We start from the raw sequence: 15,327 nt of genomic DNA, 5'->3' as shown, positions 1-15,327 counted from the left end.
GGTGCAAGGGAAGCACGGATTCATTTTCCTTTTTCTTTGCAAGTAACAACGACGTTACAAAAAATGCCTAAAAAATAAAAAATAAATCGAGCAACATTGACGTGCGTGTGCACCACTGCTCGGTCCATGGGCAAAAGGTGTTGCCGGTCGTCCGTCGAGCCTTTTGGTTATTAACAGATGACTGGGAATGGATGCGGAGCAATCCGCCTTGCCAAAATGTAACAAAACGTTTCTTTTCACTTTATTTTTTTCTGTGGAGTTTCTTTTCCGGGGTGCTTTCCGTGTTGACCTTTTCTTTCGTTCCCCTCCGTTTCTTTATACAGTGTACCTATAATGCAACCTGGAAAGGGTCCTGCAATGCCTCTACATATACCACACAGCTTCTTTTATAAGACTGACCCCTCCAGTTAACTGCCCTGTGGTTGAATCCTGGAAATGTCGGTAACATCCGGTCGCAAATCTAAAGCCAGGCCCACTCCGATTTCAATACATTAATTGAACCCACTTTTGGCTGGCGGGGACGTGACCCTGGGGTCGGGCCGCCGCCACTGGCTGTCAGCACATGCTTACAGGTAAGCAGCGTCGCTTCAGACTCGCCTGCGAGTGCTCGCCAAAAAGTCAATGTATGAAAATAAACCATGCGTCCACAACCTGGGTTTTTTTGTCCTTTGATTGTCTGAAGGCTGAATTAAGGGTTTTGTCCGAGCACATCCATGCGGTTGAATTTGTGTTTTTAATTTTTTTTTTAATTTTTTTCTTATGTTCAACTACGGAATTGCCTTCCAGCCTAAAGATACATGGTCATCTTCATCACGGACTTGCACGTGGGTTGCATGTTCATACTCTGACGTCCTGGACCCTATTGCTTGGGACGGGACGATCAATGATGGCGCAGGGTGCATGCTGTCGCATATGGTCTGCTGGATTGAGGTCCATCCGATTTCGAACCGGACCGCGGGCCGCCAGAATTCCATGAATGATCACCTGGGGTGAATATGCGGCGTGCCTCAATTACCTGAAAAGATGTACATTGCATGCTAATGTATCAGACACCGCATGTCGACCGCGTGGGCGGGTGACTTCCTCTGCTCTCCACCAGGCTTGATACTCCTTGACCCTTTATAATTTCACCTCAGTATGGGTACGACAGGCAATTATTATCCAAAGGTAGATCTTGTCTCTATTGAGGTCAACTCATTTAAGAACGGATGACGAGGCGATTGATGTTCGTTCGTGGCTAGATTTAGAGTTCCGATGAAAACTCAATACATTACTGTGCAAACGAAAAACAATACATCGGAAAACACCATCTCATCGACGCTCCGCCCAGCAGCTCACGACAAAAATTATGTGATGGGATGGATGAGACTTTTTCGCTGGGGGCGATGATCCATCCTACACTGGGCCATCTGCCAGGGACAAGGACGCAAAGTACGACTTTAGGAGCAAATCCAGGGCCCACTTTATTCTATCTCACCTCTGTAGACTACTGCACACCCCACACCAGCACCGACCAACCACCGAAGCAATTGGAATTTTTGCCGTTTGATCCCGTTTATCAGCTCAGGGGTGTGCTACAGCGGAGGGAATCACATTTGTTTCCCCACGAGTATCAGATCTGGCCAACGCTTCTTGCCTGCATCCCGACTTTTGTTTTTCTTCTGTTTCTTCTTTTGGGGCTTTGAATCCATTTTGCATTACATTTTGTCTGCTGCATCGAGAGGCATCTTAACTCGGCTTGGAAAATTAATTTGCGTACGGGTCGCGGTGTGTACATTCGGCACGAGGGCAAGCCCAGCCATCTCTCTGACCCTCTCAGGCATTCATCCCGCACATACCACTCACACAGACCTCTCGACCATGCCTACAGTCCCGATTGCTCCCTCGTAGTCTCGCGTCACACTATTTGCAAACAAACGGCGGCGGAGCCGCACAAAAATCTGACACTCTGAGCGCCACCTGTACGCGCTGCTGCTGCTGTTGCTGCTGTGGAGCCTGGGCAAAGACAAAAAGATTGCACCAGCTTCCAACTGGACATACCCCTTGCCCGACCCGACCCGCCGATCTTTCTTTCTTGTGTTCCCAGTCACCGATTATCGAGACTGATTCGGCGTACACGACACTCACTTATGCGCGACGTGCGATCACGATGCCCTGGCACCCTCTGCCCCGAATCGCCTTCGCCGTCGCGACCTACCCATTTGCTGCTCAGAGCCCGGCCGACTTGCCACTCGAAATTGGCGATGACCTTTACATAATAGAAGAGACTCCCGATGGCGACTGGCTCAGGGGATACCTCGTTGCGCCTCCGAGTTTGCTCGCAGGACTCACTTCGGTAAAGGGTCAGACGCTAGAGGCGCGCGTATTCAGCGGAATCTTCCCCCGGAGCTGCGTCGAGGTACGCGAACTGCTCGGCGAAACCGACGAAACCGACGAGAACGACAGCGACGATGGCGTCGTCGATCCTTCGGGCGAGCCTGTACATATCGGTAGTGACTCCGGGAAGGGCGGTTTGACCCCCGTGGAGCCCAAGAAAAAGAGGGAAAAGTCCAGGATCCTGCAGGTCCCAATAGCTGCATTTGATAAGCTTGGCGGCGATATCTCCAAGGCCAGGAAGTCAGCCGATGTGACGCCCAAGCGCCTGTCCGTTGCTCTGAAGCATGAACCGGGCCAACCTCGACCACCGGCGCCCGTGCCGATGCTCAAGATTGGCGACGAGACGCCGACGTCGACTTCAGAGCCACTCATTGATGAAATAGCATCTTGCCTTCGGGAATGGCACTCGACAAATTTGCACGGGCTGCTGCTGGCTCGGCAATATCAGAAACTCGATCGGTTATCTCAGCTAATTTCGACACTCAACTTCTCAAGGCAGCAGTTTTTACACAACGTCCTCACCTCGTGGGAGTACGACAATTTACGTGAGAAGACCGTCTGGGATCTCGTGCGCGTCAACAAATTATGCGGCGGCGAGGTTATAGTGCGAGACCCGCGGGAGCGTGGGCGAGTTCTCACAGGCGACGACTCGGTCGTGGAGATCACCAAGCTGCAGTCTATCATGAGCTTGTTGGACGAAAGTCCGCAACCACCCATCGAGACGACTGCGCTGCATCACCTGCTCGTCGATATCAAGGGCTTTGCTGGTACATCTTTCGACGCCTCGAGGTTGCTGTTTTATATCGCCCGAAAGGATGCCGGCACTGGGGACCTAGTACGCCTTTCCGAAAATTATTCTGTAGAAGTTCCTGCAGGTGGTGCTATTGGCGCCCTCACCATGTCTAGTCAACTCAAGGCGCTGTTCACAGATCTGTCGGCTACGGACATTGGCGAAGCCCCTTCGGCTGAGTCGGAACTGTTCTTAGTGGTCAAAGTACATGCACCGCAGGAGATTCCAATGGGCAAGCCTGCTTCGCGGACTGGACCTGTTAACCACGCGATGCCTACTTTCGGCAAGGAGCACTCGAAGCCGCCCCTGTCGAGCGGGAACAAATCCATGCGCAGAAGCCTCATGTGGGCAGGGAAAAGCACTAGGTCTGCTTTCTCTAGGGGTGGAGGCGGTACCAAGCTAGATCCTCTGACGGAACAGCGACCGGATGTGCAGAGTCAAGTGTCGATCGTGGGAGGCCCCGAAAGCCGAGATGGCCGCCCCGGCACTGCAAACTCCAAAGGGACCCGGTGGTCTCTCGATGGTGGCCCTTCGGAGCTGACCGCAGACCGGACGATCGGCGTTGGTATTATGAAATTGAACGCTATAATGAAACAAGAAGATGAAGTGGAGCATGTCATCAACATATTTACATCTACAACAGAGAAGCCGGGAATCGAGAAGGGTGGAACCATCGGTGACCCAGGCTCCCTCATTAATAATCTGATCGAGAACAAGACGACGCAGGTGGAAAAGTCGAGGGGTGCCGAGCGGCTACAGCTCGTTCTGAGAGCCTTTAACCACCCAGATGCCGACAATCTCATCAAGTCGACGCCGACGTTGCTCTCGAGCGTCTGCAAGACCAACAAGCTCGGATTTTCTGGTGCACCCACCAAGCCAAGATCCGACATATACCTTACAATCAACACAGCGAGCCTTGCGAAACAGTACGGGCTGTCAAAGTTCGGTGGTGGATCCACATCGCTCCCTAGCTCCGCGCATTTGACCAACCTCCAGCTCACAATCGAGGTCCGCCGTGCCTCGGGCGAACGAATCGAAAACAGTATATATCCCTCGTCAAACAGTGAAGGCTTGAGCTCGTGGAAGACGGTTGCCGTCGAGCGCGATGGGAGCTGGGATCAAACAATCAGACTACTCTTGGCACCAGAAGATGTGTTTACATCTCATGTGGTTATGTTCCTTGCGGACATTCCGAACCCTCCTTTTGCGGTTGCATACATGCCTCTTTGGGATCAAGAGGCTTTCGTCGCCGACGGTGCGCACTCACTGCTGCTTTACAAAGTTGATGAGCATACCGCCAAGCCGAAATCCAGCCAATCACCTGGCACGAGGGATGGTTACCTGTCCTTGCCATGGAACGCAAGGACTGCCCAGGCTGACCTCAGCGGATCGCTGGCCTCGCTGCGTGTTAATAGCTACTTGTGCAGCACTCGTTTCTCGCAAGACAGAGCACTGCTGGGCGTACTCAAGTGGAAGGAGATACCCAAGGAGGACTTGCCCGTCCTTCTGAAGCAGGTGATATTTGTGCCTGAGATAGAAATTGTCAAGCTCCTCAACGACGTTCTCGATGCGTTGTTTGCCATCCTTACCGAATATTCAGGAAACGAAGACCATGAGGATTTAGTTTTCACTGCGCTCGTACGAGTCCTCGACATCGTACACGATAGACGCTTCAACCTCGGCCCCTTGGTTGATCAATATGCGGAGACCAGGTTCAATTACCCCTCAGCCACAACTTGCCTAGTCAAGTCTTTCACAAGATTGCTAGACAAACCCAGCGACCCCGAGACTGCAAGAATGTTGAGGGCAACGTTCAAAGTCGTTAGGCACATCCTCAAGTTCGTTACTTCTGCTCGCGATCAGCAAAAGGTCAAGGAAGCAAGTATCGGAATTACGGGCTCGACTCCCGGTTTTACACGCCAACTTCAGAGTATATTCAAGTCGCTGGACGCAATGATGCGTCAAACAATCCCCATCCTTGTCGGCAGTCAGACGCTGGCTGTGCAGTATTTCCACACATGGCTGCCTGAGCTTGCCGGCCTCCTGACGACTGAGGAGATAATGCATATTGCTATTGATTTTATGGATTCTTGCTCGCTGGTCAAGGGCAAACTGGTCCTTTACAAGCTAGTTCTCATCATAAACTACTCCAAGCTCGAGATATTCTCCCACCCAGATCAAAGATCCGTCCTAAGCGCAAACACCGTTAGGTGGATCTCGCCGCACTGGGGTTACACGGATAACGTGTCAGATCAGTGGAAAGAGCAGGTTCGTCTTTGCTGCTCCGTACTTGCCAGCCAGATTGACCACCTCGGCCCGGAAATACCAGACTACATCCCCAAAATAATGCAGTCGTACGCGGCTATACAGGAGGTCCCTCGCAAGCCAAAATCCCGCCTTTCGCTACTATTCCCTACGCAGTATCCCTTCCCGAGCAGGCCGACGGCGGAGCCGGCGGCGTTTGACGAGGCTCTCATCGAACTTTCTGCCGTCCTGTCGGCACTGTCGAACTCGCCAAGCGGAATGCAGTTCGAGCTGGGCGAGGAGGATCTTCACATTGTTCTCGAGAACACTCTTAACGTCCACATGAGCATCTTGAAAGGTGAAGCATTTCCTCCAGACTGGCTGAGCGTGCATATCTTTCACCACAAGTCAGCGATGCGAACTCTCGAGTATGTCGCTGGCATTCTTCTCGAGTCCTTCCTGCCCGACCCGGACGAAGCAGAGAACTTTAGCACGGAGCTGTGGAAGATGTTCTTCACTACGTTGCTGCAGCTCGTCAGCAGTCCTTCACTAGCATTGGAGACGTTCCCGGAGCAGAAACGCCGGGCGGTGTGGAAGATCGCAGGTGACGTAAGAGAGCACGGTGCTGAGCTGTTGCGCCGAACCTGGGAAGCCATTGGATGGGAGACGAGCTCGGAGGAGATGACAAGATATGGGCTGTCCAAGCTCGGTGGTTATCAGGTGCAATACGTGCCCACGCTCGTTGGGCCGATCGTCGAGCTTTGTTTGAGTGTCCACGAAGGTCTCCGCCGGATGGCCGTCGAGGTGCTGCAGACGATGATCGTGAGCGAGTGGACTCTGAGCGAGGATTTGTCGGTCATCCAGGCCGAGATTATCGACTGCTTGGACGATTACCTCAAATCCAAGCCGCTCACCGAGAGCATCCTGCAGAAGTTGTTCGTTAGCGAGCTGATGGAACGTTTTGAGCCATTATCACTGGTAGACGGCGACCCTCTGTACGCAGCACTTGGTGAGCTGATGGGTACTGTTGACGAGTTACTCGAGTTGCTGGTGGCAGTGCACAGCGGCGACGGTTCCGGATCTGGCGAGGCATCCCACCTTATCCACAGGTTGCGTTTGATGGAGTTCCTGCGGGATATGCAGAAGGAGGAGATATTCATCCGCTATGTTCACCAACTAGCCCACCTACAGGCCGAAGCTCGAAACCAGGGCGAGGCTGGCTTGGCTCTGCGCTTGCATGCAGACCTATACGACTGGAACCCGACCAAGATGACGCCAGCCCTGATCGATCCCCCTTTCCCGGCGCAGACGCACTTCGAGCGCAAAGAGCGAATATACTTTGAAATGATCAAACACTTTGAAGACGGTGCAGCCTGGTCTAGCGCTCTGGAGGCGTACAAGGAGCTGCAGCTGCAGTACGAGACCAACGTATTCGACTTTTCCAAGCTCGCGAGGACAGAGCGGGCGATTGCGACCATCTATGAGACCTTGGCTAAGAGCGACAAGCTAGTGCCAAAGTACTACAAGGTCGTTTTTCGTGGGCTCGGGTTCCCAGTTAGTGTCCGCGACAAGGAATTCGTTTATGAGGGTTCGCCGAGCGAGAGGGCATCGGCGTTCACGGACCGCATTCAAGAGCAGTATCCCTCTGCTCAGATCGTTACCAATGAAAACGTAGACGATGTCGAGGGCCAATTTCTCGTCATCTCGGCCATCAGCCCTGATCGTGACCTGAAGCACCTCGTGTTCCAAAGGTCGCGAGTACCGCAACCGATTCGCGAGTATCTCGTGACTCCTCACCCGCAAAAGTTTGCTGTCACTTCAAAGCGCAGTACAACCGGTCCTCCTGCAGATCACTATGCCGAGAAGACGATTTATGTCACTGCCGACTCGTTCCCCACTATCCTGCGTCGTAGCGAGATCGTTGACAGCTACAACATTAGTCTTGATGCCAAGCAGACTGCACTCGAGCGCATAGTCCGAAAAACACAAGAGATGTCTGGCGTTGAGAAAAGGGTGCTTCAAGGGGAGGGTGGTAAGGAGTTGGCTCAGCTGCTTGTCGATGCAGTCAGCATATCAGTCAATCCGAACTCGGAGAACAGTGTTGTATGCTACCGACAGCTGATAACTTCGGCGAAGCCGCCGCGCAAAGACGCCGAAGACCAGGAGAATGACGACGATTCAGATGCCGATGAATCTGATGATGACAGTGACGACGGTGTGATCCTCGACCCGAAGGAGAATGCCATCAAGATGGCGCTTATCGATCATGCCATCATGTTGAAGCGTGTCCTCGCCAACATGGCCAAGAGCTCTAATGAGATCCTTTCTCGCCATCATATGGATCTGCAAAGATGTAAGCACTCCACCCTGATTTCATATGCCGTTCTCATAAATACTGACTTTGCGTTTGATTTTAGACTTTGAGAGCACTTTCGCGCCCGAGATAGCAACGTTCACGCCGCCGCAGCCGCAGCAAGAAGCCACGGGCTCTGTCTTGTCGCCAACATGGTCGCGGACTTCTGCAGCAGATCACGCGTCTTCACCTGTTGCGCGGCAGCAGGGCTTGATGTCGCCCTTCATGACGAACGGCAATGTGATGACGCATCCAGACGAATCTGTGGTTACTGTCAGACCTGTATCTCTACGACAGGGCAAGGGCGCACGGTTGAGCTTCCTCGGTGGACGCAAGAAAGAAACTCCGCCCACGCCTACTTCGCCTCTGTCACAACACCAGGCGAATTGGCAGTCACAGCTTCCGCCTTTGAAGACCAATACTGAGCCGCTAAAGACGCCACAGCAACAATCTCAATCTCAGACGCAAAGCGACCGCGATGCGAACGGAGATTTGAGTCGTGTCAGTAGCCGCGATACGACCACTGCCAACAAGCGTCGCAGCATCTTCAGGCCGCTTTCGGTCCTGGAAAAGCAGGATTTCTCGCTCATGACGTCCACGGCCACCGTTACGACGAACGAGAATGGACCCGACGCTAAAGACGGCGGAGACTGGTTCACCGATTATTCGGCAACGGTGGGGTCGGGCGTCGGCCAGAAGGGCGGATACAGTAACGATGTTCCTGCTGGGCGCAGAAGCACTGACGTTAGACCGTCCGCTGAATTGCTCCCCGCAGATAGGTTCGTGTCGGGAGGAGCTGCGGGTGGACCTGCTGCTAAGCTCGGCAGTGTGCGCAAAAGGCTGAGCATCTTGAAGCTCGGACGGAAGGGCAGCAAGAGCAGTACGGCCATGGGAAGCGTCGATGAGGAATGACAGCGCCCAAGGCGTTCGAACTTTGCTGCCAGGATCTCTTCGCATTCTTGTTTCGGTTTTCCTTTTTTTTTTTTTTTTTTTCATTTCTGCACCTTGCCCCTTTGGGATATATATACCAGCATTTGCTGCGCGTGGTGTGGACGCCATATATCATGTCTGCTTTTGTATGCTCTGGCTGGTTCCCACAGGTATGAGCTCAGGATGTACCATTGATTCCCTGCCATAGATTTGTGTGCTGGCTTTGTACGAGTTCAACCCTGGTTTTTTTTTTTTTTTTTTTTTTTTTTTTTTTTTTTTTTTTTTTTTTTTTTTTTTTTTTTTTTTTTTTTTTTTTTTTTTTTTTTTTTTTTTTTTTTTTTTTTTTTTTTTTTTTTTTTTTTTTTTTTTTTTTTTTTTTTTTTTTTTTTTTTTTTTTTTTTTTTTTTTTTTTTTTTTTTTTTTTTTTTTTTTTTTTTTTTTTTTTTTTTTTTTTTTTTTTTTTTTTTTTTTTTTTTTTTTTTTTTTTTTTTTTTTTTTTTTTTTTTTTTTTTTTTTTTTTTTTTTTTTTTTTTTTTTTTTTTTTTTTTTTTTTTTTTTTTTTTTTTTTTTTTTTTTTTTTTTTTTTTTTTTTTTTTTTTTTTTTTTTTTCGTGACAACACTACTAGTAGCTCTTTGATAATGACTTTTACAGGCAGCAGGTGTTTTTCTTTTCTTTTTTTTTTTTCTATTATTATGTTTCCGTTGGTTTTATGGGGCTGACTTTGCAAGGTGAGCAGATACCGAAAGCGGGAGATGTGCCTCCTTGGTTTCCCGATTCGACAACTATATGACGGCCCGTCAGCCGCCGGGACACGTGTAGTCTGTGTCACGTCGCAGAAAAACACGAGTGGGGAAAGATACAGTACCGTTCCCACCAATACATGGGGCTTGGCCCAATCTGCTTGGGATTTTGTGTAAACCATTTAATTTCAGCAGCAATATAGGCAGCGATTCAAGATTGGTCGGTCCGGAGACAGAGGCTGGTCTGTCAGGGAGAGACCAGGTGAGCCACAGAATCCCCCCGCAACCGTGATTCACTGACCCACGGTCTCGCTCCGATTCCAGTGAGTTTCCGGATCAGGAAGGCCATGCATCACGATCGTTGGCACAGCGCTCTCAAAAAATGGTTGGCTCCTCCCGGGGAGGCGGTCCTTCTATGTCTTGGTGCTCGGACGAGGCCTCCGTGAGTTAGTCCTTGGTGAGCCTGGTATCCATCGGCGAAAGTGCACAAGTAAGCTAGGGACTAGGCCCTGGTTTGAAGCTCTGGATGCGCCAGATTAATGAAAAGTCACGACGCCGCGGATGTCGGTGGTGCTCGATGCGTGCCATATAAGACTGCCACAGCTGCCCCGGGCGGTCGACGTGCTTATACTTGGTCTTTTCACAAGCCACCCTTGACAGTAGCGCGTAGTGCTTTTTCCTCGTCATGAAGTCATACGTTTTCTCACTTCTGGCAGCCTTGGCCGCAAGGGAGGTGCTGGGCCATGCCACCTTCCAGCAGCTTTGGGTTGACGGCGTCGACATGATAAGTCTTCCTCTTTCTTTTTGGTTACTTCCTAAGCCAGTTAACCAAGTCTAACATGGCAGTCTCGAAATTCACGGATCGCAATGCGCGCGCCTTCCTCTGTCCAACTCGCCCGTGACAAACGTCGCGTCCAACGACATTCGGTGCAATGCCAACTCCGGGCCCGTCGGCCGCAAGTGCGCCGTCAACGCCGGCTCCACCGTGACGGTCGAGATGCACCAGCAGAACGGCGATCGGTCGTGCAGCAACGAGGCCATCGGCGGAGCCCACTACGGCCCCGTGGCCGTCTACCTGAGCAAGGTCGACAACGCCGCCACCAACGACGGCTCTGGCGGGTGGTTCAAGATCTTTGAGGACTCGTGGGCCAAGAAGGCCGGCAGCGGGTCTGGAGATGATGACTACTGGGGAACCAAGGACCTCAACACGTAAGCTTTTTTTCCTCTCGTCTCTCTTTCTCGCTCGTCATGAGCCGCGCGGTATTTTTTTTTTTTTTTTTGAACAACCCTGGACGCGCCCAAAGAATCAGGGACCATAGGGAGGCTCATCTAACAGGCCATCACAACAGCTGCTGCGGCAAAATGAACGTCAAGATCCCCTCCGACATCGCACCGGGCGACTATCTGCTCCGCGCCGAGGCGCTCGCCCTCCACGCCGCCGGGTCCTCGGGTGGTGGCCAGTTCTACATCACGTGCTACCAGATCACCGTCGCAGGCTCCGGGTCCGCCAGCCCCGCGACAGTGCGCTTCCCCGGCGCCTTTGCCCAGAGCCACCCGGGCATCCTGGTCAACATCCACTCGGCCATGTCAAGCTACAGCATGCCCGGGCCGGCCGTCTACAGCGGCGGGACCACCAAGGCTGCCGGCAGCGCCTGCACCGGCTGCGAGAGCACCTGCAAGGTCGGAAGCAGCCCGGTCGGCACCGCTCCCAGCACGCCGCAGCCGTCGTCGCCGTCGGGTGGTGGCGGTGGCGACGGCGGCGGCGGTGGTGGTAGCGGGTGTACGGTTGCCAAGTACCAGCAGTGTGGCGGTCAGGGCTACACGGGCTGTACTACCTGTGCCGTAAGTGAAAAAAAAAAAGAATTATCATTACGTGCGTACATTCGTTCGACCGTAGCTGACCAACTTATTTTCCTGATTAATAGTCCGGTTCGACCTGCAAGGAAGTTTCGCCTCCTTTCTACTCGCAATGCAGCTGAGCTTACGGAAACGTAAAGGGGTCTTTCTATTAATACTAAGATGCTAGAGTAGGTGCGACTAATAAATATCACGTCTGCCTCGCTCCAGGTTAGTCGATGTACATGCTCGCAGGAGGGCCTAGATAGCTGGGTTTCATCCCGCCAAAGTCAATCACAATCTTTTCTAGTACCAAATTGCTGTGTCCCAACCAGAGGCGTATGGTGTGTTCCCCAGGTGTGAGGACGGTATCATTGATGTCATACTTGCGCAGCCAGACGCAGTCCTGCACGGCATGGAACCAGCCGTCGGGAAGTCCATTGCCTGCCTGGCCCTTTTGGCCTTGTGATGGAAGTAATGTATGAGTACGAGCTTGACCATCATCAACCTGAAGTTTGAAGCTCATGGGGTCGGTGGGATCAATATCGAGGGTCATGTTGAAATACAAAACCAAGACTGCTACGTTTGCGTCTGCCGCAGTCGCGTCTGTGAAGACATACGTCTTGTATTCCAGGCATTCCCCAAGCGTCGAGTCAGCGTTGAGAGCGTCAAGGTTGGCTACTGAACCTTCAAGCCCTCTTCCCATCTCGGAAAGCACTTGGTAGTCGGACGGTAAAGGGCCCTGTACACGTGGTGCAGGTATGGAAATGAGGCCGTCAGCCTCGACAAAACCGGCGGAAAAGGAGCTTGGCAGACGTCGGCCGTCGACGGGCAGGTGAAGTTGCTCAAAATCGCCTTCTTCTGAGCGGATATCAACGAGGACCTCTGACATGAAGTCATCTGAAACCTGATCCCAATTGATGGATATCTCAACATGAGCATCTTCATCGGGATCCGCCGACTTGGGATTCAATGTGCCAGCGTTCTCAGAGAGTGTGATCCACGAGTAAGGCGAGACTGCCTGCCAATGAATGACCTGGGTGCCTCGTGTGAAGATGTCGAACCATCGGCTGGCAGGCCCATAGCGGCTCATTGGCGCAAGCGTAAGGCCCGGCACCAGATCTCTCCGGCTCGGGTGCGTACGCTCCGACTCCTCATTGATCCGCCCTGGCCTAACGCCCTCGTGCCCCTCCACCGCGACTCCCATCTGCCCGACAATTGCGTTCGAGTTTTGTCTGGTTTGAACGTAGCAGAGTCCCGAGATCATATCACGGGAAGGGGCATGCCACGTATCTCCATAACCCATGTGAGCTTGACACATGATGTGATTCCATTTTCCTTGTAGAAGGCTGTGGTGGAACTCTTCCGAGAGATCAAAGTCGGCGTCAAACAGCTCAAGTACTCTTCGAGCGACAGCGTTGGTTGTGTTTCGTCTTTGCCTTGCAAACATCTGGTTACGCGCTAGCGTGATCTGCAACCGGGTGAATATGTAGGAAGCCTTAGCCGGATGAAGAACCAACTCGAAGACTGCCGGCTTTTCTGCTTCGCTGCACTGAGCGTTTATCTCCTCTGCGTCGGTCACGAGATCCTTCCAGCGCTTTACGACTCTGGTTGCCTCGTTGTAATGGAGCAAGGAAAAGGTAGATGGCTCAATATGCTCATGTCTGCGCAAGCTGGCAAGTCGATCATATGCTTGCCAGCTGGCAGCAATCCTCTGTGCAAGTATGGAATTGCTGAAATAAGACTCGGCAGTACTTCTGTAGAACGTCGTCTGAAAGTCGTCGGGCTTCACTGAGTTGATGTCCCAAGCAAGCTTCATGGCAAAAGTCAGGGGCACCTCAATGGGCTTAATGTCACCAACATTGAAGACCCAAATTCTGTTTGCTTTTCTCCGATAAGCCTCCCTTAGCTGGTGCCAGGTTTTGCCCTGAGTCGCGACAGTTGTTGATGAAGTCAGTCCTTGATTACAAGACCGATCATAGCGACGGTGAAGATCTTGGCTTACCAGCGAATTGCTATTAATCCACTTGTAGCTTCTGGGCACACCAACATACTCGAAGTGATAGTATATCTGAGCCGTGCACCAGCGTTAGCCTCGAGCAATCATTATGGTGAAAAGCAAGCAGTCACTCTTACCCCTGCGCCGCCGCTTCTTTCAACCTCATTCCCAGTCGGTAGTCTTCTGATGGACCCAAAGTTGTCATCTGCAAAGAGAAGTGTCACGTCGTCTGGCACCTCAAGACGACCGCTGTCGTATTGCTCTTGTACTTCCTTGTAAAGAGCAAGTAACTCTGTGGTAGCAAGATGTGAAGGGTCAGCAGCAGCTAACGATGAAACCGTCTCGACAGTAGGAGCTTTCTTTCACAAACAGTGACTTACGTGGTACGGCATCTTCTCGCCCATACACATCTTTAAAGATTCCCCGCTGTGTCTTGAGTACATCGCGTACAACAGCAGCCGGGTCGTCTGCCTTCATTCCTTTGTCATATTCTCCGCGCATTCCCAATGTGAAATATGACTCGAGTCCTTTGGCCCTGCTAGCTCCCTCCTTGAAGAAGTCGGTAATCTTCTCACGGTTCGTTAACCAGTTCCAGCTGCCGTCAGGGTTATCCGCGAACCATTCGCTGGTGGCTCTTTGCATCGGCTCGTGATGTGAGGTGGAAACAGCTATGCCGTACTCGTCTGCAATCCGGGCGTTCTCTGCATCGTCGGTGAAAAAAATGGCTCCTGGATTTGGATATCCCGGCCACATGGCCGGCCACATAAAGTTTGCCTGTCGCTGTGGTTAATGTCATTTCGAACTATGACTATCATGGCAAACACAGTCATCCGAAATACCTTTAGGCGTAGCAGCAGTTCGTAGACTTTCTTGTAGAATTCTGGGCCATAGCTACCAAAATTTTCAAGAACCCAGCCTGTGAGGGCAGGCGCCTCGTCATTGATAAAGATTCCCCGATACTTGACGCTTGGCTCTCCTTGGTAGGTGGTGACAGGGAGAGCATGGATAGAAGTACGTTGCTTGGGTGGCACATCAGCCCAATAGTACCATCTTTTGGTGCATTGCCTATAAGTCAGATGTACGTTCACATTGATCTCCTTATGCAGGTACCCAGCCGACAATGTTCACTCACGGTGAAACCCCGATCTGTTCCGATAGCGTATATGTTCCGAAGATGGCACCTCTCTTGTCGCTTCCGGCGATGACCAAAGACCTTTTGCACCATGGATAAGGCTGCTCGAGAACAGCAGTTGTAAAGGACTCCCACTTTCCAAGAACCCGCCCGGTACCCAAAGAAACGACTTCATGTCCTTTCAGATTTTGCAGCAAGGGGCTTCTCTGCAAACTACCGATAACAATTCCATTGTCTACCTTTTCAATGTCAGTAGGGTCTGCATTCCCTTTAACCAGCACAACCGGTCGCGAGACGCCACCGGTCACGCGTGCAAAATCTTGGGCAAGGTTTCTTGCGGCGATGTGTACGCCCGGGAAGTCGTCGGCATGGATGAAGATAGTGGCCTGGGTGAGGTCCACCAGTTCTGCGCCTCCATCGCCTGAAAAGATTACCAAGTTATTACTGGACATGACTGTTTCGTAAAGGCTCTTATTCTTCCGAAGAAGCGTGTTCTAGGAGCGGGTGTGCCGTCCCATGATTTTCCAGGCTGATTATTTCCAGTCCTATTGTCACGGTTTGACTGCGGCTCCGCGAGTCGGACCCAGCAACGAAAGACCGGGCTCGGCATCGGGGAAAACCCGATGGACCGTTGTCAATGCTGTGCCCAATACTCCTTCATATTAAGCTAGACCTAGAATTGTTGCAGGAAATAATCCTATCAAACTGGTGGTGGTGGATGTAACGATTTGATTTCGAGGCACATCCTGTCCACAGTTGAAGTAGTGTAGGAGTGGACCCACTGGCTCAGGCGATTTAGCAAGGTTCACTGACCAGGGCAATCACTGTACTTCGTAATGTGCCCGTATGTCTGGTACCCACCCCCACCATCTCCCACTACAGTACGGGCCATCTCCACCAACTATTGACCCCACGCTGAAGCTCTT

The 15,327-nt window shown here is 51.8% G+C and overlaps 5 protein-coding genes across 5 annotated transcripts; 3 read left to right on the top strand and 2 right to left on the bottom strand.

Annotated features, from left to right (window-relative positions):
* Positions 1–2,149: 2,149 nt before the first annotated feature.
* PpBr36_06417 (uncharacterized protein) lies at positions 2,150–8,675 on the top strand (the record flags this gene model as incomplete). The annotated part of the gene is made up of 2 exons (XM_029893562.1): positions 2,150–7,763; positions 7,828–8,675. 2 exons carry the CDS (start codon positions 2,150–2,152, stop codon positions 8,673–8,675), a joined length of 6,462 nt encoding a protein of 2,153 aa, XP_029746523.1.
* A 1,141-nt stretch (positions 8,676–9,816) lies between these two features.
* Positions 9,817–11,413, top strand: PpBr36_06416 (uncharacterized protein; the record flags this gene model as incomplete). Its single annotated transcript, XM_029893561.1, has 5 exons — positions 9,817–9,880; positions 10,151–10,241; positions 10,281–10,643; positions 10,784–11,276; positions 11,360–11,413. 5 exons carry the CDS (start codon positions 9,817–9,819, stop codon positions 11,411–11,413), a joined length of 1,065 nt encoding a protein of 354 aa, XP_029746524.1.
* Positions 11,414–11,502: 89 nt separating this feature from the next.
* On the bottom strand, positions 11,503–14,853 carry PpBr36_06414 (uncharacterized protein; the record flags this gene model as incomplete). The annotated part of the gene is made up of 6 exons (XM_029893559.1): positions 11,503–13,197; positions 13,276–13,341; positions 13,407–13,561; positions 13,650–14,049; positions 14,109–14,319; positions 14,402–14,853. 6 exons carry the CDS (start codon positions 14,851–14,853, stop codon positions 11,503–11,505), a joined length of 2,979 nt encoding a protein of 992 aa, XP_029746526.1.
* On the top strand, positions 14,575–14,826 carry PpBr36_06415 (uncharacterized protein; the record flags this gene model as incomplete). Its single annotated transcript, XM_029893560.1, has 2 exons — positions 14,575–14,649; positions 14,680–14,826. 2 exons carry the CDS (start codon positions 14,575–14,577, stop codon positions 14,824–14,826), a joined length of 222 nt encoding a protein of 73 aa, XP_029746525.1.
* Positions 14,854–14,952: 99 nt separating the features above from the next.
* Positions 14,953–15,293, bottom strand: PpBr36_06413 (uncharacterized protein; the record flags this gene model as incomplete). The annotated part of the gene is made up of 2 exons (XM_029893558.1): positions 14,953–15,056; positions 15,215–15,293. 2 exons carry the CDS (start codon positions 15,291–15,293, stop codon positions 14,953–14,955), a joined length of 183 nt encoding a protein of 60 aa, XP_029745668.1.
* Between the last annotated feature and the right edge of the window lie 34 nt (positions 15,294–15,327).

The sequence above is a fragment of the Pyricularia pennisetigena genome (genome assembly GCF_004337985.1).
Source record: "Pyricularia pennisetigena strain Br36 chromosome 4 map unlocalized Pyricularia_pennisetigena_Br36_Scf_6, whole genome shotgun sequence".
Taxonomy (NCBI): Eukaryota; Fungi; Ascomycota; class Sordariomycetes; order Magnaporthales; family Pyriculariaceae; genus Pyricularia; species Pyricularia pennisetigena.
This window is presented reverse-complemented; position numbering and strand designations above follow the sequence as displayed.